General features: G+C 43.4%; 1 protein-coding gene across 2 annotated transcripts; it reads left to right on the top strand.

Moving 5' to 3' along the window:
• The first annotated feature begins 203 nt into the window (after positions 1–203).
• On the top strand, positions 204–4,868 carry ran (RAN, member RAS oncogene family). 2 transcript variants are annotated; one of them, XM_035762295.2, is made up of 7 exons: positions 204–300; positions 1,195–1,261; positions 1,387–1,471; positions 1,893–2,018; positions 3,797–3,984; positions 4,158–4,328; positions 4,494–4,868. In XM_035762295.2, the coding sequence occupies exons 2-7, from the start codon at positions 1,229–1,231 to the stop codon at positions 4,536–4,538; spliced, it is 648 nt and encodes a 215-aa protein (XP_035618188.1). In that variant the 5' UTR covers positions 204–300; positions 1,195–1,228; the 3' UTR covers positions 4,539–4,868. The 2 variants fall into 2 exon arrangements, with proteins under 2 accessions (XP_035618188.1, XP_035618189.1); XM_035762296.2 differs by lacking the exon at positions 204–300 and adding an exon at positions 826–850.
• Positions 4,869–13,801: the final 8,933 nt, after the last annotated feature.

Here is a 13,801-nt window from a genome sequence, read left to right as displayed (position 1 = left end):
GATATCTTGGCACTGTAGATACTGATTTGCACTAATGAAAAATGTATCAACCCCTACAAAAATATCCATGAATTATAATCGACATATTAATATGCATTTCCTGTTGCTGCAAGATTATTTTTCTGTTCTGGCTCAAATTAAGATCCTACATCTGTACCTGTATGATATCATCGGGAGTTGTAACAAAAAGCATTGTATTGCTGGCATTGGTCACATGACATGGGCGGAAACTGACTCAATTCCACGCTGAATCTCCCGCGAACGCAGCCATTTACTCTTTTTCTCTTCGTTTCAACGCTGGTGAGTATGAACATTTTTCCTGATGTGATGCTTGTCTACATTCAAATGTTAATCATTGTGAATAAAAATTGGTTTAATCGGAGACACTAAAGTACGTTGTTGGTGTACTTATACACTCAGTTTCGTAGTTATGTTAATAATATGCGAAGTTATTAGACAATTTTATTGATTTCCAAGCCCATGCTAGCGAACGTTAGCTACCATGTTAGTAGCGAACGTTAGCTTTGTGATAAGTGGTTCTGTTGGCGAAATGCTAGCTAACTGGATTGCGAGACTTTCCTTAATTTGTTTCTGCAATTGAAACGAACTATTGTTATTGTCAATCCAAATAACATTTGTTTAGTTGTTTGCTTTGAGAAGGAGTTTGTTGTCTAACAAACTGACGTTAGTCTTTTAGCTAAACGGGGGACAGATTTTAGCGCTGCACAGACATTGTTCCAGTCGAAACTAGAAAAGTGCGGCAGCCTCAGCCTGCTGAATCAATGGCGTACTCATCAAATGCTAACTGTTAGCTAGCCATTCTCTGCGTTGAGGATGCATGCTGTGCTAGGTACAAATACAACTATTTTATTTAGAAAGCATATATTCCTGCAATTGGGTTGTAATACTTCTGATTGTTTACACGTTTAAATATCGTGTTGTCAGATGTCTGAAAATATGCAATATATTTGGAAGAAGTTGATAGAATTAAAACCGCCCAAAAACAAGCGTTAGCTAGCGAGGTTACTTGTTGGTTAGCTAGCAGCTAGTTCCTGGGCGCGTGCTGTTGTCTCGATATGTAGAAAGTTAGGTTGTTGTAGTTTAGCGATCCCATCATCAGAAAATAGTTAGCAAACCAGTTGACCCATCTACACGGTTTAACGTAACCATTCCGGCGCCTTGTCCTGTTTTTAGGAGAACATCAACATCCACGACACATTTATTAACAATGGCAGAAGGCGAGCCACAGGTCCAGTTCAAGGTGAGGGCTATTATATCTCAGACGTCAACGGTTTTAGAGCGTGAAATTGGATTATATGTTTGGTCATGAGTAGTTAGCTGCTGTTTTCACCAATGTTTCAACTTCTATCCCTCTTCCCCTCTCAGCTTGTGTTGGTTGGCGATGGAGGAACGGGAAAGACTACATTCGTCAAAAGACATTTGACGGGAGAGTTTGAGAAGAAATATGTTGGTAAGTCACTCCCATCTGCATGTAATTACTTAAACAACAACAAACTGTTTTTAAAGCGAGAACACAGCCACATGGGATGATAAATTGGTGTTAGGCCTCTGCACACAGCCTGTAATAGTAGAATGCTTAATCAAAATGTGTCATTGGGAGGGGGCCGTGTTGGCAGATTCAACTGTCAGAATGCAGAGGCCTCCAATATGAGAGGATACATGGAGGCACCAGATGGCAATGTGCAGCAAGAGTGTGACACTGGATGAAACAAACATCCACCATTCTAGCATCTTCTAATTTTGCCAGTTTTACTAAACTGTCTTTCTTCTCTAACCATTTCTCCTTTGCACCCCACCTTTCTCTCCCTTATTCCTTGCTATCTCTCCCGTCTTTTCTCTTTTTGGTTTTCCCCTCTATTCTCCCCTTCTAGCCACTCTGGGAGTGGAGGTGCACCCGCTGGTCTTCCACACTAACAGAGGGGCCATCAAATACAACGTGTGGGACACAGCCGGGCAGGAGAAATTTGGAGGGCTCCGAGACGGCTACTACATCCAAGGTATGGTATAAAACAGTACTTATTCGCTTATCCTAGAGTTTTTCATGACCAGGAGGAAGAACTCTAACTCTAGTTACTCAAAATAACTCCCTGCTCAACAAAAAAATACTTGGATACAGAGTTTTGTATGGAAAGTCACTGGCCAGTTCTTACAACCAGTAACCAATGAATGACAATAGTTCATAATGGGTAACCACTAGAGGTCGACCGACTATGATTTTTCGATACCGATTTATTGGAGGAATAAAAAAAAGCATATACCGACTAATCAGTCTTTTTAAATGTTATTTATTATATTTTTTTGTGTGTAATGATAGTTACAACAATACTGAATACAATCAATTACAAACATACTTAAATAAAATCAATTTAGTCTCAAATAATAGAACGTGTTCAATTTGGTTGAAATACTGCAAGAAACAGTGTTGGAGAAGAAAGTAAAAGTGTAATATATGCCATGTAAAAAAGCTAAAGTTTAAGTTCCTTGCTCAGAACATATGAAAGCTGGTGGTTCCTTTTAACATAAGTCTTCAATATTCCCAGTTAAGAAGTTTTAGGTTGTAGTTATTGGACTATTTCTCTCTACCATTTGTATTTCATAGACTTGGATGTTCTTATAGGCACTTAAGTATTGCCAGCCTAATCTTGGGAGTTAATGGACTTGAAGTCATAAGCAGAGCTGTGCTTCAAGCATTGCGAAGAGCTGCTGGCAAACGCAGGAAAGTGCTGATAGAATGAATGCTAACGATCCTGCTGCTGCCTACCACCGCTCAGTCAGACTGCTCTATCACATATCAAATCAGACTTAATTATAATAAACACAGAAATACAAGCCGTAAGTCATTAATATGGTCAAACCCGGAAATGTATAATAATCATTTTAAAAGTTGATTCTTTTGGTGAAATACGGAACTGTTCCATATTTTATTGAACGGGTGGCAACCCAAAGTCTAAATATTTCTGTTACATTGCACATCTTTCAATGTTATGTCATAATTATGTAACAGTATAACTGTAATCCGTACCCTCGCCCATATCCGGGCGTGAACCAGGGACCCTCTGCACACATCAAGTCACCCTCGAAGCGTTGTTACCCATCGCTCCACAAAAGCTGCGGCCCTTGCAGAGCAAGGGGAACCAAGGTCTCAAAGCGAGTGACGTCACTGGATGAAATGCGATTAGCGCGCACCACCGCTAACTAGGTAGCCATTTCACATCCGTTACAATTATGTAAAATTCTGGCAAATTAATTAGTCTTTGTTAGGAAGAAATTGTCTTCACACAGTTCGCAACGAGCCAGGCGACACAAACTGCTGCATATACCCCACCCCGACTGCTTAGACTGAACACAAGAGAAGTGACACAATTTCAGGCACCACATTGATTATATGCAACGCAGGACAAGCTAGTTAAACAAGTAGTATCACCAACATGTGTAGTTTAATTGTTTTTAGCAAGCAACTTACCATGGCTCCTCGCTGCCTGCACTTGCGTAACAGGTGGTCAGCCTGCCACGCAGTCTCCTCGTGGACTGCAATATAATCGGCGTCCAAAAATGCTGATTACCGATTTGAGAACTTGACATCGGCCCTAATTAATTGGCCATTCCGATTAATCGGTTGATCTCTAGTAACCACTTCCCCCTCTAACGATGCTGTGTTGAGAAGATTCATGTTGTGACTCTCCCTCTCTACATCCTTCTCTCGCTTTCTTTGACTCTTCACTCCATCCGCTTTTCTCTCCACTCCTACTTTGTACTCTCAATTTCCACTCTCCAGCCCAGTGTGCGATCATCATGTTTGACGTCACGTCTCGAGTCACCTACAAGAACGTACCCAACTGGCATCGTGACCTGGTGCGTGTCTGTGAGAACATTCCCATAGTCCTCTGCGGCAACAAGGTGGACATCAAAGACCGTAAAGTCAAAGCCAAGAGCATCGTATTCCATCGCAAGAAGAACCTCCAGGTAATTATGACACACTTTATTACAGTAGACTGTTCTTATGCAGTGCGTTTCTGTGCAAACTGAAAGACTGGCCCTGATGGAAATAATGGGTAAACAAGCAACATTTGTGACTGTGCACCACAGCAAGGTGATGATAATCCTCTCTTCTCATTCTCTCACCCCTTCTCTCTCAGTACTATGACATCTCTGCTAAGAGTAATTACAACTTTGAGAAGCCCTTCCTGTGGCTAGCACGGAAGCTGATTGGAGACCCCAACCTGGAGTTTGTGGCCATGCCCGCCCTCGCCCCCCCAGAGATCCTCATGGACCCCTCCCTCGCTGCGCAGTACGAGCATGACCTCAAAGTGAGTAGCACCATAGTGGGCCAGCACGGGTATATGGACTGCATAGAGACCAAACTAAAATGTTATCAGGTGAAATTGGATCAGATTTGCTGTCAATGTCTTTTGTTATGTTGCTGATTGTAAATGGTGTATCGTCATAAGTTATTCACTTTCTCCGCCCTCCAGGTTGCATCAGAAACGGCGCTCCCAGATGAAGATGATGACCTTTAACCTGTTACCTATGACCCCCCCCTACCCCCGCGAGGCAGGAAGTTGTCTGAGTTTGGCCCCTTTACTGTACAATCCCGTTGCAGATTTATTTTTGAACTCTATTTTTTTGTTTTGCTTGTGTTTTAAAACGGAAAGAAATACAAACATGGTGAAGTCGTGTGGTTCTCTAGTTTCACTGTAAGACACACCGCCCTAGTGTTGGCATGGCAATGTTACTCACCATCATCAAGCACCACCCTCTGCCCTTCCCCGGCACACACACTGGGCTAAGGCCGACTGACCGGACGCACTTGGGGGGATAAACTTTGAATAAAAACATTCTCAATATAACATGCCGTTCTGATTCATTGTTTTGCTAAATGTTTTAACGTGTGGCTAGGGGGTAGACGTTAGGCACGGTAGGCGCAAATCTTAAGTAGCTGGTAAGAGGCCAGGGTTGGGGTCAATTCCATTTTAAAGTCAGTGAGTAAATTACTGCAGGTTCCTTCATAAATGACTTACCAATTAGACTGGAGAATTAAGCGATTTGATGCAAGACCGGTCTAAATCCTTTTCTTTCACGGGGACCCCCTCATGTTGGAAAAATGTTTATTTCCCTGGTCTTGTCTTAATCATCCGGTGAATGATAATAGCAAGGACTAGTAATCAACATTTTAAAATGGATATACCCTTTTCATTATTTTGACCTCCCCACATAATTGGAAGAAGTGTAAATGGAGCCTAAACTGCGGCTGTGAAGATTATATGGAATTATGGGTAACTGGTCATTGTCATCCAAATAACCAGTTGTCATAATTGCCATTTAAAAAAAAAGTGCTTGTATTCATTAGGCGCAGTGTTTCCAAGATGCATTGCAACTACGACATACCTAATTAATACAGTGCATTCTGAAAGTATTCAGACCCATTGACTATTAGAATTTTGTTAAAGTCTAATTCTAAAATGAATAAAAGTTTTCCACTCAATCTAGACAATACCCCATAATGACAGAACAAAAACCGTTTTTAGAAATGTTAAATATATATCACATTTTAGTATTCAGACCCTTTACTCAGTAATTTGTTGAAGCAGCTATTACATCCTCAGGTCTTGGGTATGACGCTACAAGCTTGGCGCAATTTGGGGAGTTGATCCCATTCTCTTCAGGTCCTCTCAAGCTCTGTCAGGTTGGATGGGGAGTGTCGCTGCACAGCTATTTTTAGGTCTCCAGAGATGTTCGATTGGGTTCAAGTCCGGGCTCTGGCTGGGCCATTCAAGAACACTTGTTCCAATGCCACTCCTGCGTTGTCTTGGCTGTGTGTTTAGGGTCGTTGTCCTGTTGAAAGGTGAACTTTCGCCCCAGTCTGAGGTCCCGATGACTCTGGAGCAGGTTTTCATCAAGGATCTTTCTACTTTGCTCTGTTCATCTTTCTCTTGATCCTGACTAGTCTCCCAGTCTGCCGCTGAAAAAAAATCCCCACAACATGATGCTGCCACCATGAGAATAAACCCTCAAAGCTGCCTATGTCCCTTAATGTTGTGGTTGTTACTGAAAAGGAGCACATGGCTGAGCTCTAATCACCACTTCATAAAGTCAGGATTCCTATTTGACTGCCATGCCTCCTTGCCCATCCAGTATTTCCTCATCTCCCAAGTCTTCTAATATGACTATCCCCGATGCTCCTCCCTCTCCCCCCTACCCCTCTACAAAGGTTCTCCCTGCAGGTGGTCACTGAGTCCAAGGTGCTAAAGGAGCTCAAACTTGACACCAAAAAACATCTGGTTTAGATCCTTTACTCTTTAAGGTTGCTGTCCCTCATTGCCAAGCCTGTCTCCTCTCTGGGGAGGTTCCCATTGCTTAGAAGGCAGCCTCGGTGCGTCCTTTATTTTAAAGGGGAAGATCAAGCTGATCCTAACTGTTTTAGGCCTATTTCTATTTTGCCCTGTTTATCAAAAGTGTTGGAAAACTTGTCAATAATTATCTGACTGACTTTCTTGATGTCTATAGTATTCTCTCGGGTATGGTATCTGGTTTCCGCTCAGGTTATGGATGTGTCACTGCAACCTTAAAGGTGCTCAATGATATCACCATCGCCCTTGATTCTAAGTAATGTTGTGCTGCAATTTTTGACTTGGCCGAAGCTTTTGATACGGTAGAACATTCCATTCTTGTGAGCCGGCTAAGGAGTATTGGTGGCTGAGGGGTCTTTGGCCCTGTACAACACAGCTTTGGTGACATCCCAGTCTCAACCTATTATTAGGTATTAATCAAGTTTTTAGGGAATGTGAAATTGGCATGCTGACTGCAGGAAGGTCCAGTAGAGCTGCTTTTTAAATTTAAACTTTATTTAATTAGACAAGTTAAGAACTAATTCTTATATACAATGACGGCCTACACCAGCCAGAACAAGGAAGACGCTGGGACAATTGTACGCTGCCCTATGGGAATCCCAATCACGGCCGGTTGTGATACAGCCTGGCACACTGTTGCCAGAGATTTTTATGTTTATTTCTCTACCATAAGCCGTTGTTTTAGAGAATTTAGCAGTATGTCCAACTGGCCTCACAACTGTAGACCACGCGTTACCACACCAGCCCAAGACCTCACCATCCAGCTTCTACACCTGCGAGATCACCTGAGACCAGCCACACGGACAGCTGATGAAACTGTGGGCTTGCACAAGCAAAGAACTGTCAGAAATGTCTCAGGGAAGCTCCTCTGTGTTCTCGCCGTACTCACCAGGGTCTTGACCTGACTGCAGTTCGCCGTCATAACTGACTTCAGTGGGCATATGCTCACCTTCGATGGCTACTGGCACACTGGAGAAGTGTGCTCTTCACGGATGAATCCTGGTTTCAACTGTACCGGGCAGATGGCATTGTGTGGGCGAGCGGATTGCTGATGTAAACGTTGTGAACAGAGTGTCTCATGGTGGCGGTGGGGTTATGGTATGGGCAGGCATAAACTATGGACAATGAAGACAATTGCATTTTATCGATGACAATTTGAATACACAAAGATAAAGTGACATGATCCTGAGGTCCATTGTCGTGCCACCATCACCTCATGTTTCAACATGATAATGCATGACCCCATGTTGCAAGGATCTGTACGCAATTCCTGGAAGCTGCAAATGTCCTATTTCTTCCATGGCCTGCATACTCACCAGACATTTCACCCATTGAGCATTTTTGGTGCTCATGCTCTGGATCAGTGTGTAGGACAGCATGTTCCAGTTCCTGCAAATATCCTGCAACTTTGCAAAGCCACTGAAGAGGAGTGGGACAACATTCCACAGGCCACAATCCACGCTGCATGAGGCAAATGGTGGTCACACCAGATACTGACTGGTTTTCTGATCCACGCCCCTACCTTTATTTTAAGTTATCTGTGACCAACAGATGTATATCTGTATTCACAGTCGTGATATCGATAGATTAGGGCCTAATGAATATATTTCAATTGACTGATTTCCTTATGTGAACTGGAACTAAAATCTATGAAATTGTTGCATGTATGATAATGGCGCCGGAGGGGACGGCTGCCGTTTTACGGACTCCTAACCAATTGTGCTATTTTGTGTGTGTTTTCACATTGTTTTAACATATTTTGCACGTAATGTTGACGCTACCGTCTCTTATGACCAAAAAGAGCTCATGGATATCAGAACAGTGATTACTCATCTCGGGCTGGACAAAGATTTTTTCTTTAATGAGTCTGACGCGAAGGATATAATGTTGCTCCCAGACAAGGCCCAAATCCCCGTCATTCGCATGAAGAAAATGCAGGGGGCAGAGATTAGGGTGCCTTGTGAGAATCACTAGAGAATAAACTGGATGAGATCCATTCGAGACTATTCAACTAACGGGATATTAAAAACTTATGTTCCACTATGTCGTGGCTGAATGACAACACGGATAATAAACAGTTAGCTGGATTTTCCGTGCATCGGCTGGACAGAACAGCTACATCCGGTAAGACGGGTGGGGGTGTGTGTCTATTTGTCAATAACAGCTGGTATATGATGTCTAATATTAAGGTAGTCTCAAGGTATTGCGGTAGAGTAAATCATGATAAGCTGTAGACCACACTATCTACCAAGAGAGCTCTCATCTAGATTTTTCGTGGCCGTCTGTTTACCACCACAAACCGACGCTGGCACTAAGGTCGCACCCAACGAGCTATATAAGGCCATACGCGGGCTTAGTCCGCTGTTCACCCACGACTGCGTGGACAAGCACGACTCCAACACCATCATTAAGTTTGCTGACGACACAATGGTGGTAGGCCTGATCACCGACAACGATGAGACAGCCTATAGGGAGGAGATCAGAGACCTGGCAGTGTGGTGCCAGGACGACAAACTCTCCCTCAACGTGAGCAAGACAAAGGAGATTATAATGGACTAAAGGAAAAGGGGGGCCGAACACGCCCCCATTCACATCGACAGGGAAGTAGTGGATAGGGTTAAGGGTTTCAAGTTCCTTGGTGTCCACATCACCAACGAACTATCATGGTCCAAACACACCAAGAAAGTTGTGAAGAGGGCACGAACAATGCCTTTCCCCCTCAGGAGACTGAAAACATTTGGCATGGGTCCTGAGATCCTAAAAAATTTCAACAGCTGCATCATTGAGAGCACCCTGACCGGTATGGCATCCGACCGTATGGCGCTACAGAGGGTAGTGCGTACAGCCCAGTACATCACTGGGGCCAAGCTTCCTGCCATCCAGGACCTATATACTAGATGGTGTCAGAGAAAGGCCTAAAAAATTGGCAATGAGTCCAGTCACCCAAGTCATAGACTTTTCTCTCTGCTACCGCACGGCAAGCAGGAACCAGTGTCAATTCTAGGTCCAAAAGGCTACTTAACAGCTTCTACCCCCAAGCCATAAGACTGCTGAACAATCAATCATTGTTTTTTCACTGCTGCTACTCTCTGTTTATTATCTATGCATAGTCACTTTACCCCTACGTACATGTACAAATTACCTTGACTAACATGTATCCCCGCACATTGACTCGGTACCAGTGCCCCTGTATATAGGCTTGTTATTGTTATTCTATTGTGTTATTTTAATTTTAATTATTTTAATTTTTAAAACATTTAAAAAAAAAACTTTTGTTTATTTAGTAAATGTTTTCTTAACTCTATTTTCTTAAAACTGCATTGTTGGTTAAGGGCTTATAAGTAAGCATTTCATGGTAAGGTTTCACACCTGTTGTATTCGGCGCATGTGACAAATAACATTTGATTTGATGTTGCGTTTATATTTTTGTTCAGTGTAAATATATATATATTTCTTTCCCATGCAGTGCCACCACGGACCCCTAGGGACCCCTAGACCGTGGCCCCTCGGTTGAATATCTCTGATCTAAGAAATACTGTATACTGTTGTACAAGTCCTAGTGGGAATATCTACCATCTGGTAATATAAAGCTAAGGATAAAAGCAGGTGAACTAAAACATATTACTAGGAATGTCAGTTAAGAACAAATTCTTATTTTCAATGATGACCTAGGAACAGTGGGTTAACTGCCTTTTTCAGGGGCAGAAAGAGATATGTTTACCATGTCAGCTCGGGGATTTGATCTAGCAACATTTTGGTTACTAGTCCAACGCTCTAACCACTAGGCTACCTGCCTGATTGTATTAAATGGTGCTACTCAAATATGTGAGGACATATAGCACATCCAGTTTGCGGAGGATGGCATTGCAGACTCCTAGCAGGTCTTTCTTGAGACACCCTGTATGACGTGCTAGTGCCACTACCAACACAGGCCTGAAGCTGTGTTGTCGCCACACAACTATATTAGGTTGCAGTTTGTCTCAAAGACCACCTAGTGTCAGCCTTGTTGCGTCTCAGAGTAATCAACATATGTAACTATCCACACAAGGCTCTGAGTGTGGATATATGAACAAAAATATAAATGCAACACGTAACAATTTCAAAGATGTTACTGAGTTACAGTTCAAATAAGGAAATCAGTCAATTGAAATATATTCATTAGGCCCTAATCTATGGCTTTCACAACTGTTCTGTTGGTCACAGAAATCTGATGCATGACCCTACAGAAAGGTAGGACCACCATTTGCTTCATGGAGCGTGACACATCTCCTTCGCATAGAGTTGATCAGGCTGTTGATTGTGGCCTGTAGAATGCTGTCCCGCTCTTCTTCTCCTGTATGAAGTTGCTGGATATTGGCGGGAACTGGAACATGCTGTTGCACACATAGATCCAGAGCATTCCAAACATGCTCAAGGGTTGACATGTCTGGTGAGTAATGCAGGCCATGGAAGCACTAAGACATTTTCAGCTTCCATGAATTGTGTACAGATCCTGACGACATGGGGCTGTGCATTATCATGCTGGAAAAAGTGATGGCGGCAGGTGTGATGGCGGCAGAAATGGCACGACAATGGGCCTCAGGATCTCGTCACGTTATCTCTGTGCATTCAAGTTGCCCATACCATAACCCCACTGCACCAGGGGCACGCTCTTTGCAACGTTGACATCAGCAAACCACTCGCCCACTCAACGCAATACATGAAGTCTGCCACCTGCACGGTACAGTTGATACCCAACTTTATCTTTGAAGAGCACACTTCTCCAGCGTGCCAGTGGCCATTGAAGGTGACTATTTGCCGAACTGCAGTCAGGTTAAGACCCTGGTGAGGACAATGAGCACAGGACAGTTTGTGCCAAAATTCTTAGGTTGTGCAAACCCATTGATTCATCAGCTGTCTGGGTGACTCGTCTCAGACCATCCCGCAGGTGAAGAAGCTGAATATAGAGGGCCTGGGCTGGCGTGGTTATCAAGGTCTGCGATTGTGAGGACGGTTGAATGTACTGCCAAATTGGAGGTGGCTTATGATAGAGAAATTCAAATTAAATTCTCTGGCAACACCTCTGGTGGACATTCCTGCAGTCAGCATGCCAATTGCAAACTTTCTCAAAACTTGAGACATCTGTGGCATTGTGTTGTGTGACAACATTTGACAGTGGCCTGTTATTGTCCCCAGAAGAAGGTGCACCTGTATAATGCTGTTTAATCAGCTTCTTGGTATGCCACACCTGTCAGGTGGATGAATTTTCTAGGCAAAGAAAAAATGCTCACCTAACAGGGATGTAAATTATCTTGTGTACAAAATTCGAGAGAAATGTGCGTATGGAACATTTCTGGGACCTTTTATTTCAGCTCATAAAACATGGGACCAACACTTTAAATGTTACGTTTATATTTTTGTTCAGTATATATACACTGCTCAAAAAAATAAAGGGAACACTTAAACAACACAATGTAACTCTGTAACTGATCGACAATAAATTTCACATGCTGTTGTGCAAATGGAATAGACAACAGGTGGAAATTATAGGCAATTAGCAAGACACCCCCAATAAAGGAGTGGTTCTGCAGGTGGTGACCACAGAACCACTTCTCAGTTCCGATGCTTCCTTGCTGATGTTTTGGTCACTTTTGAATGCTGGCGGTGCTTTCACTCTAGTGGTAGCATGAGACGGAGTCTACAACCCACACAAGTGGCTCAGGTAGTGCAGCTCATCCAGGATGGAACATCAATGCGAGCTGTGGGCAAGAAGGTTTGCTGTGTCTGTCAGCGTAGTGTCCAGAGCATGGAGGCGCTACCAGGAGACAGGCCAATACATCAGGAGACGTGGAGGAGGCCGTAAGAGGGCAACAACCCAGCAGCAGAACCGCTACCTCCGCCTTTGTGCAAGGAGGAGCAGGAGGAGCACTGCCAGAGCCTTGCAAAATGACCTCCAGCAGGCCACAAATGTGCATGTGTCTGCTCAAACGGTCAGAAACAGACTCCATGAGGGTGGTATGAGGGCCCGACGTCCACAGGTGGGGGTTGTGCTTATAGCCCAACACCGTGCAGGACGTTTGGCATTTGCCAGAGAACACCAAGATTGGCAAATTCACCACTGGCGCCCTGTGCTCTTCACAGATGAAAGCAGGTTCACACTGAGCACATGTGACAGACGCCGTGGAGAACGTCCTGCTGCCTGCAACATCCTCCAGCATGACCGATTTGGCGATGGGTCAGTCATGGTGTGGGGTGGCATTTCTTTGGGGGGCCGCACAGCCCTCCATGTGCTCGCCAGAGGTAGCCTGACTGCCATTCGGTACCGAGATGAGATCCTCAGACCCCTTGTGAGACCATATGCTGGTGCGGGTTCCTCCTAATGCAAGACAATGCTAGACCCTATGTTGCTGGAGTGTGTCAGCAGTTCCTGCAAGAGGAGGGCATTGATGCTATGGACTGGCCCGCCCGTTCTCCAGACCTGAATCCAATTGAGCACATCTTGGACATCATGTCTCGCTCCATCCACCAACGCCATGTTGCACCACAGACTGTCCAGGAGGTGGCGGATGCTTTAGTCCAGATCTGGGAGGAGATCCCTCAGGAGATCATCCGCCACCTCATCAGGAGCATGCCCAGGCGTTGTAGGGAGGTCATACAGGCACGTGGAGGCCACACATACTACTGAGCCTCATTTTGACTTGTTTTAAGGACATTACATCAAAGTTGGATCAGCCTGTAGTGTGGTTTTCCACTTTAATTTTGAGTGTGACTCCAAATCCAGACCTCCATGGGTTGATAAATTTGATTTCCATTGATAGTTTTTGTGTGATTTTGTTGTCAGCACATTCAACTATGTAAAGAAAAAAGTATTTAATAAGAATATTTCATTCATTCAGATCTAGGATGTGTTATTTTAGTGTTCCCTTTATTTTTTGAGCAGTGTATATACAGTTCCACTCAAAAGTTTGGACACCTACTCATTCAAGACTATTTTCCACATTGTAAAATAATAGTGAAGACATCAAAACTATGTAATAACACATATGGAATAATGTAGTAACTCAAAAAGTGTTAAACAAACCAAAGTATATTTTATATTTGAGATTCTTCAAAGTAGCCACCCTTTGCCTTGATGACAGCTTTGCACACTCTTGGCATTCTCTCAACCAGCTTCATGAGATAGTCACCTGGAATGCATTTTAATTAACAGGTGTGCCTTGTTAAAAGTTCATTTGTGGAATTTCTTTCCTTCTTAATATGTTTGAGCATTAGTTGTGTTGAGACAAGATGGGGGGGATACAGTAGATAGCCCCATTTGGTAAAATATTATGTCAAGAACAGCTCAAATAAGCAAAGAGAAATGACAGTCCATCATTACTTTAAGACATTAATGTCAGTCAATATATAAATAAATAAATAAATATAAATAAATATATATATAAAATGTCAAGAAC

This window comes from Oncorhynchus keta, chromosome 4 (assembly GCF_023373465.1).
Source record: "Oncorhynchus keta strain PuntledgeMale-10-30-2019 chromosome 4, Oket_V2, whole genome shotgun sequence".
NCBI classification, from domain to species: domain Eukaryota; kingdom Metazoa; phylum Chordata; class Actinopteri; order Salmoniformes; family Salmonidae; genus Oncorhynchus; species Oncorhynchus keta.
Note: the sequence above shows the minus strand (reverse complement) of the source record. Positions and strands in the feature narration are given on the sequence as shown.

Coding starts and splice junctions, on each gene's coding strand:
- ran (XM_035762295.2), top strand. CDS start 1,229: ATGGCAGAAGGCGAGCCACAGGTCCAGTTCAAG. Junction 1,262..1,386: donor AGCCACAGGTCCAGTTCAAG/GTGAGGGCTATT, acceptor TTCCCCTCTCAG/CTTGTGTTGGTTGGCGATGG. Junction 4,329..4,493: donor AGTACGAGCATGACCTCAAA/GTGAGTAGCACC, acceptor TCCGCCCTCCAG/GTTGCATCAGAAACGGCGCT.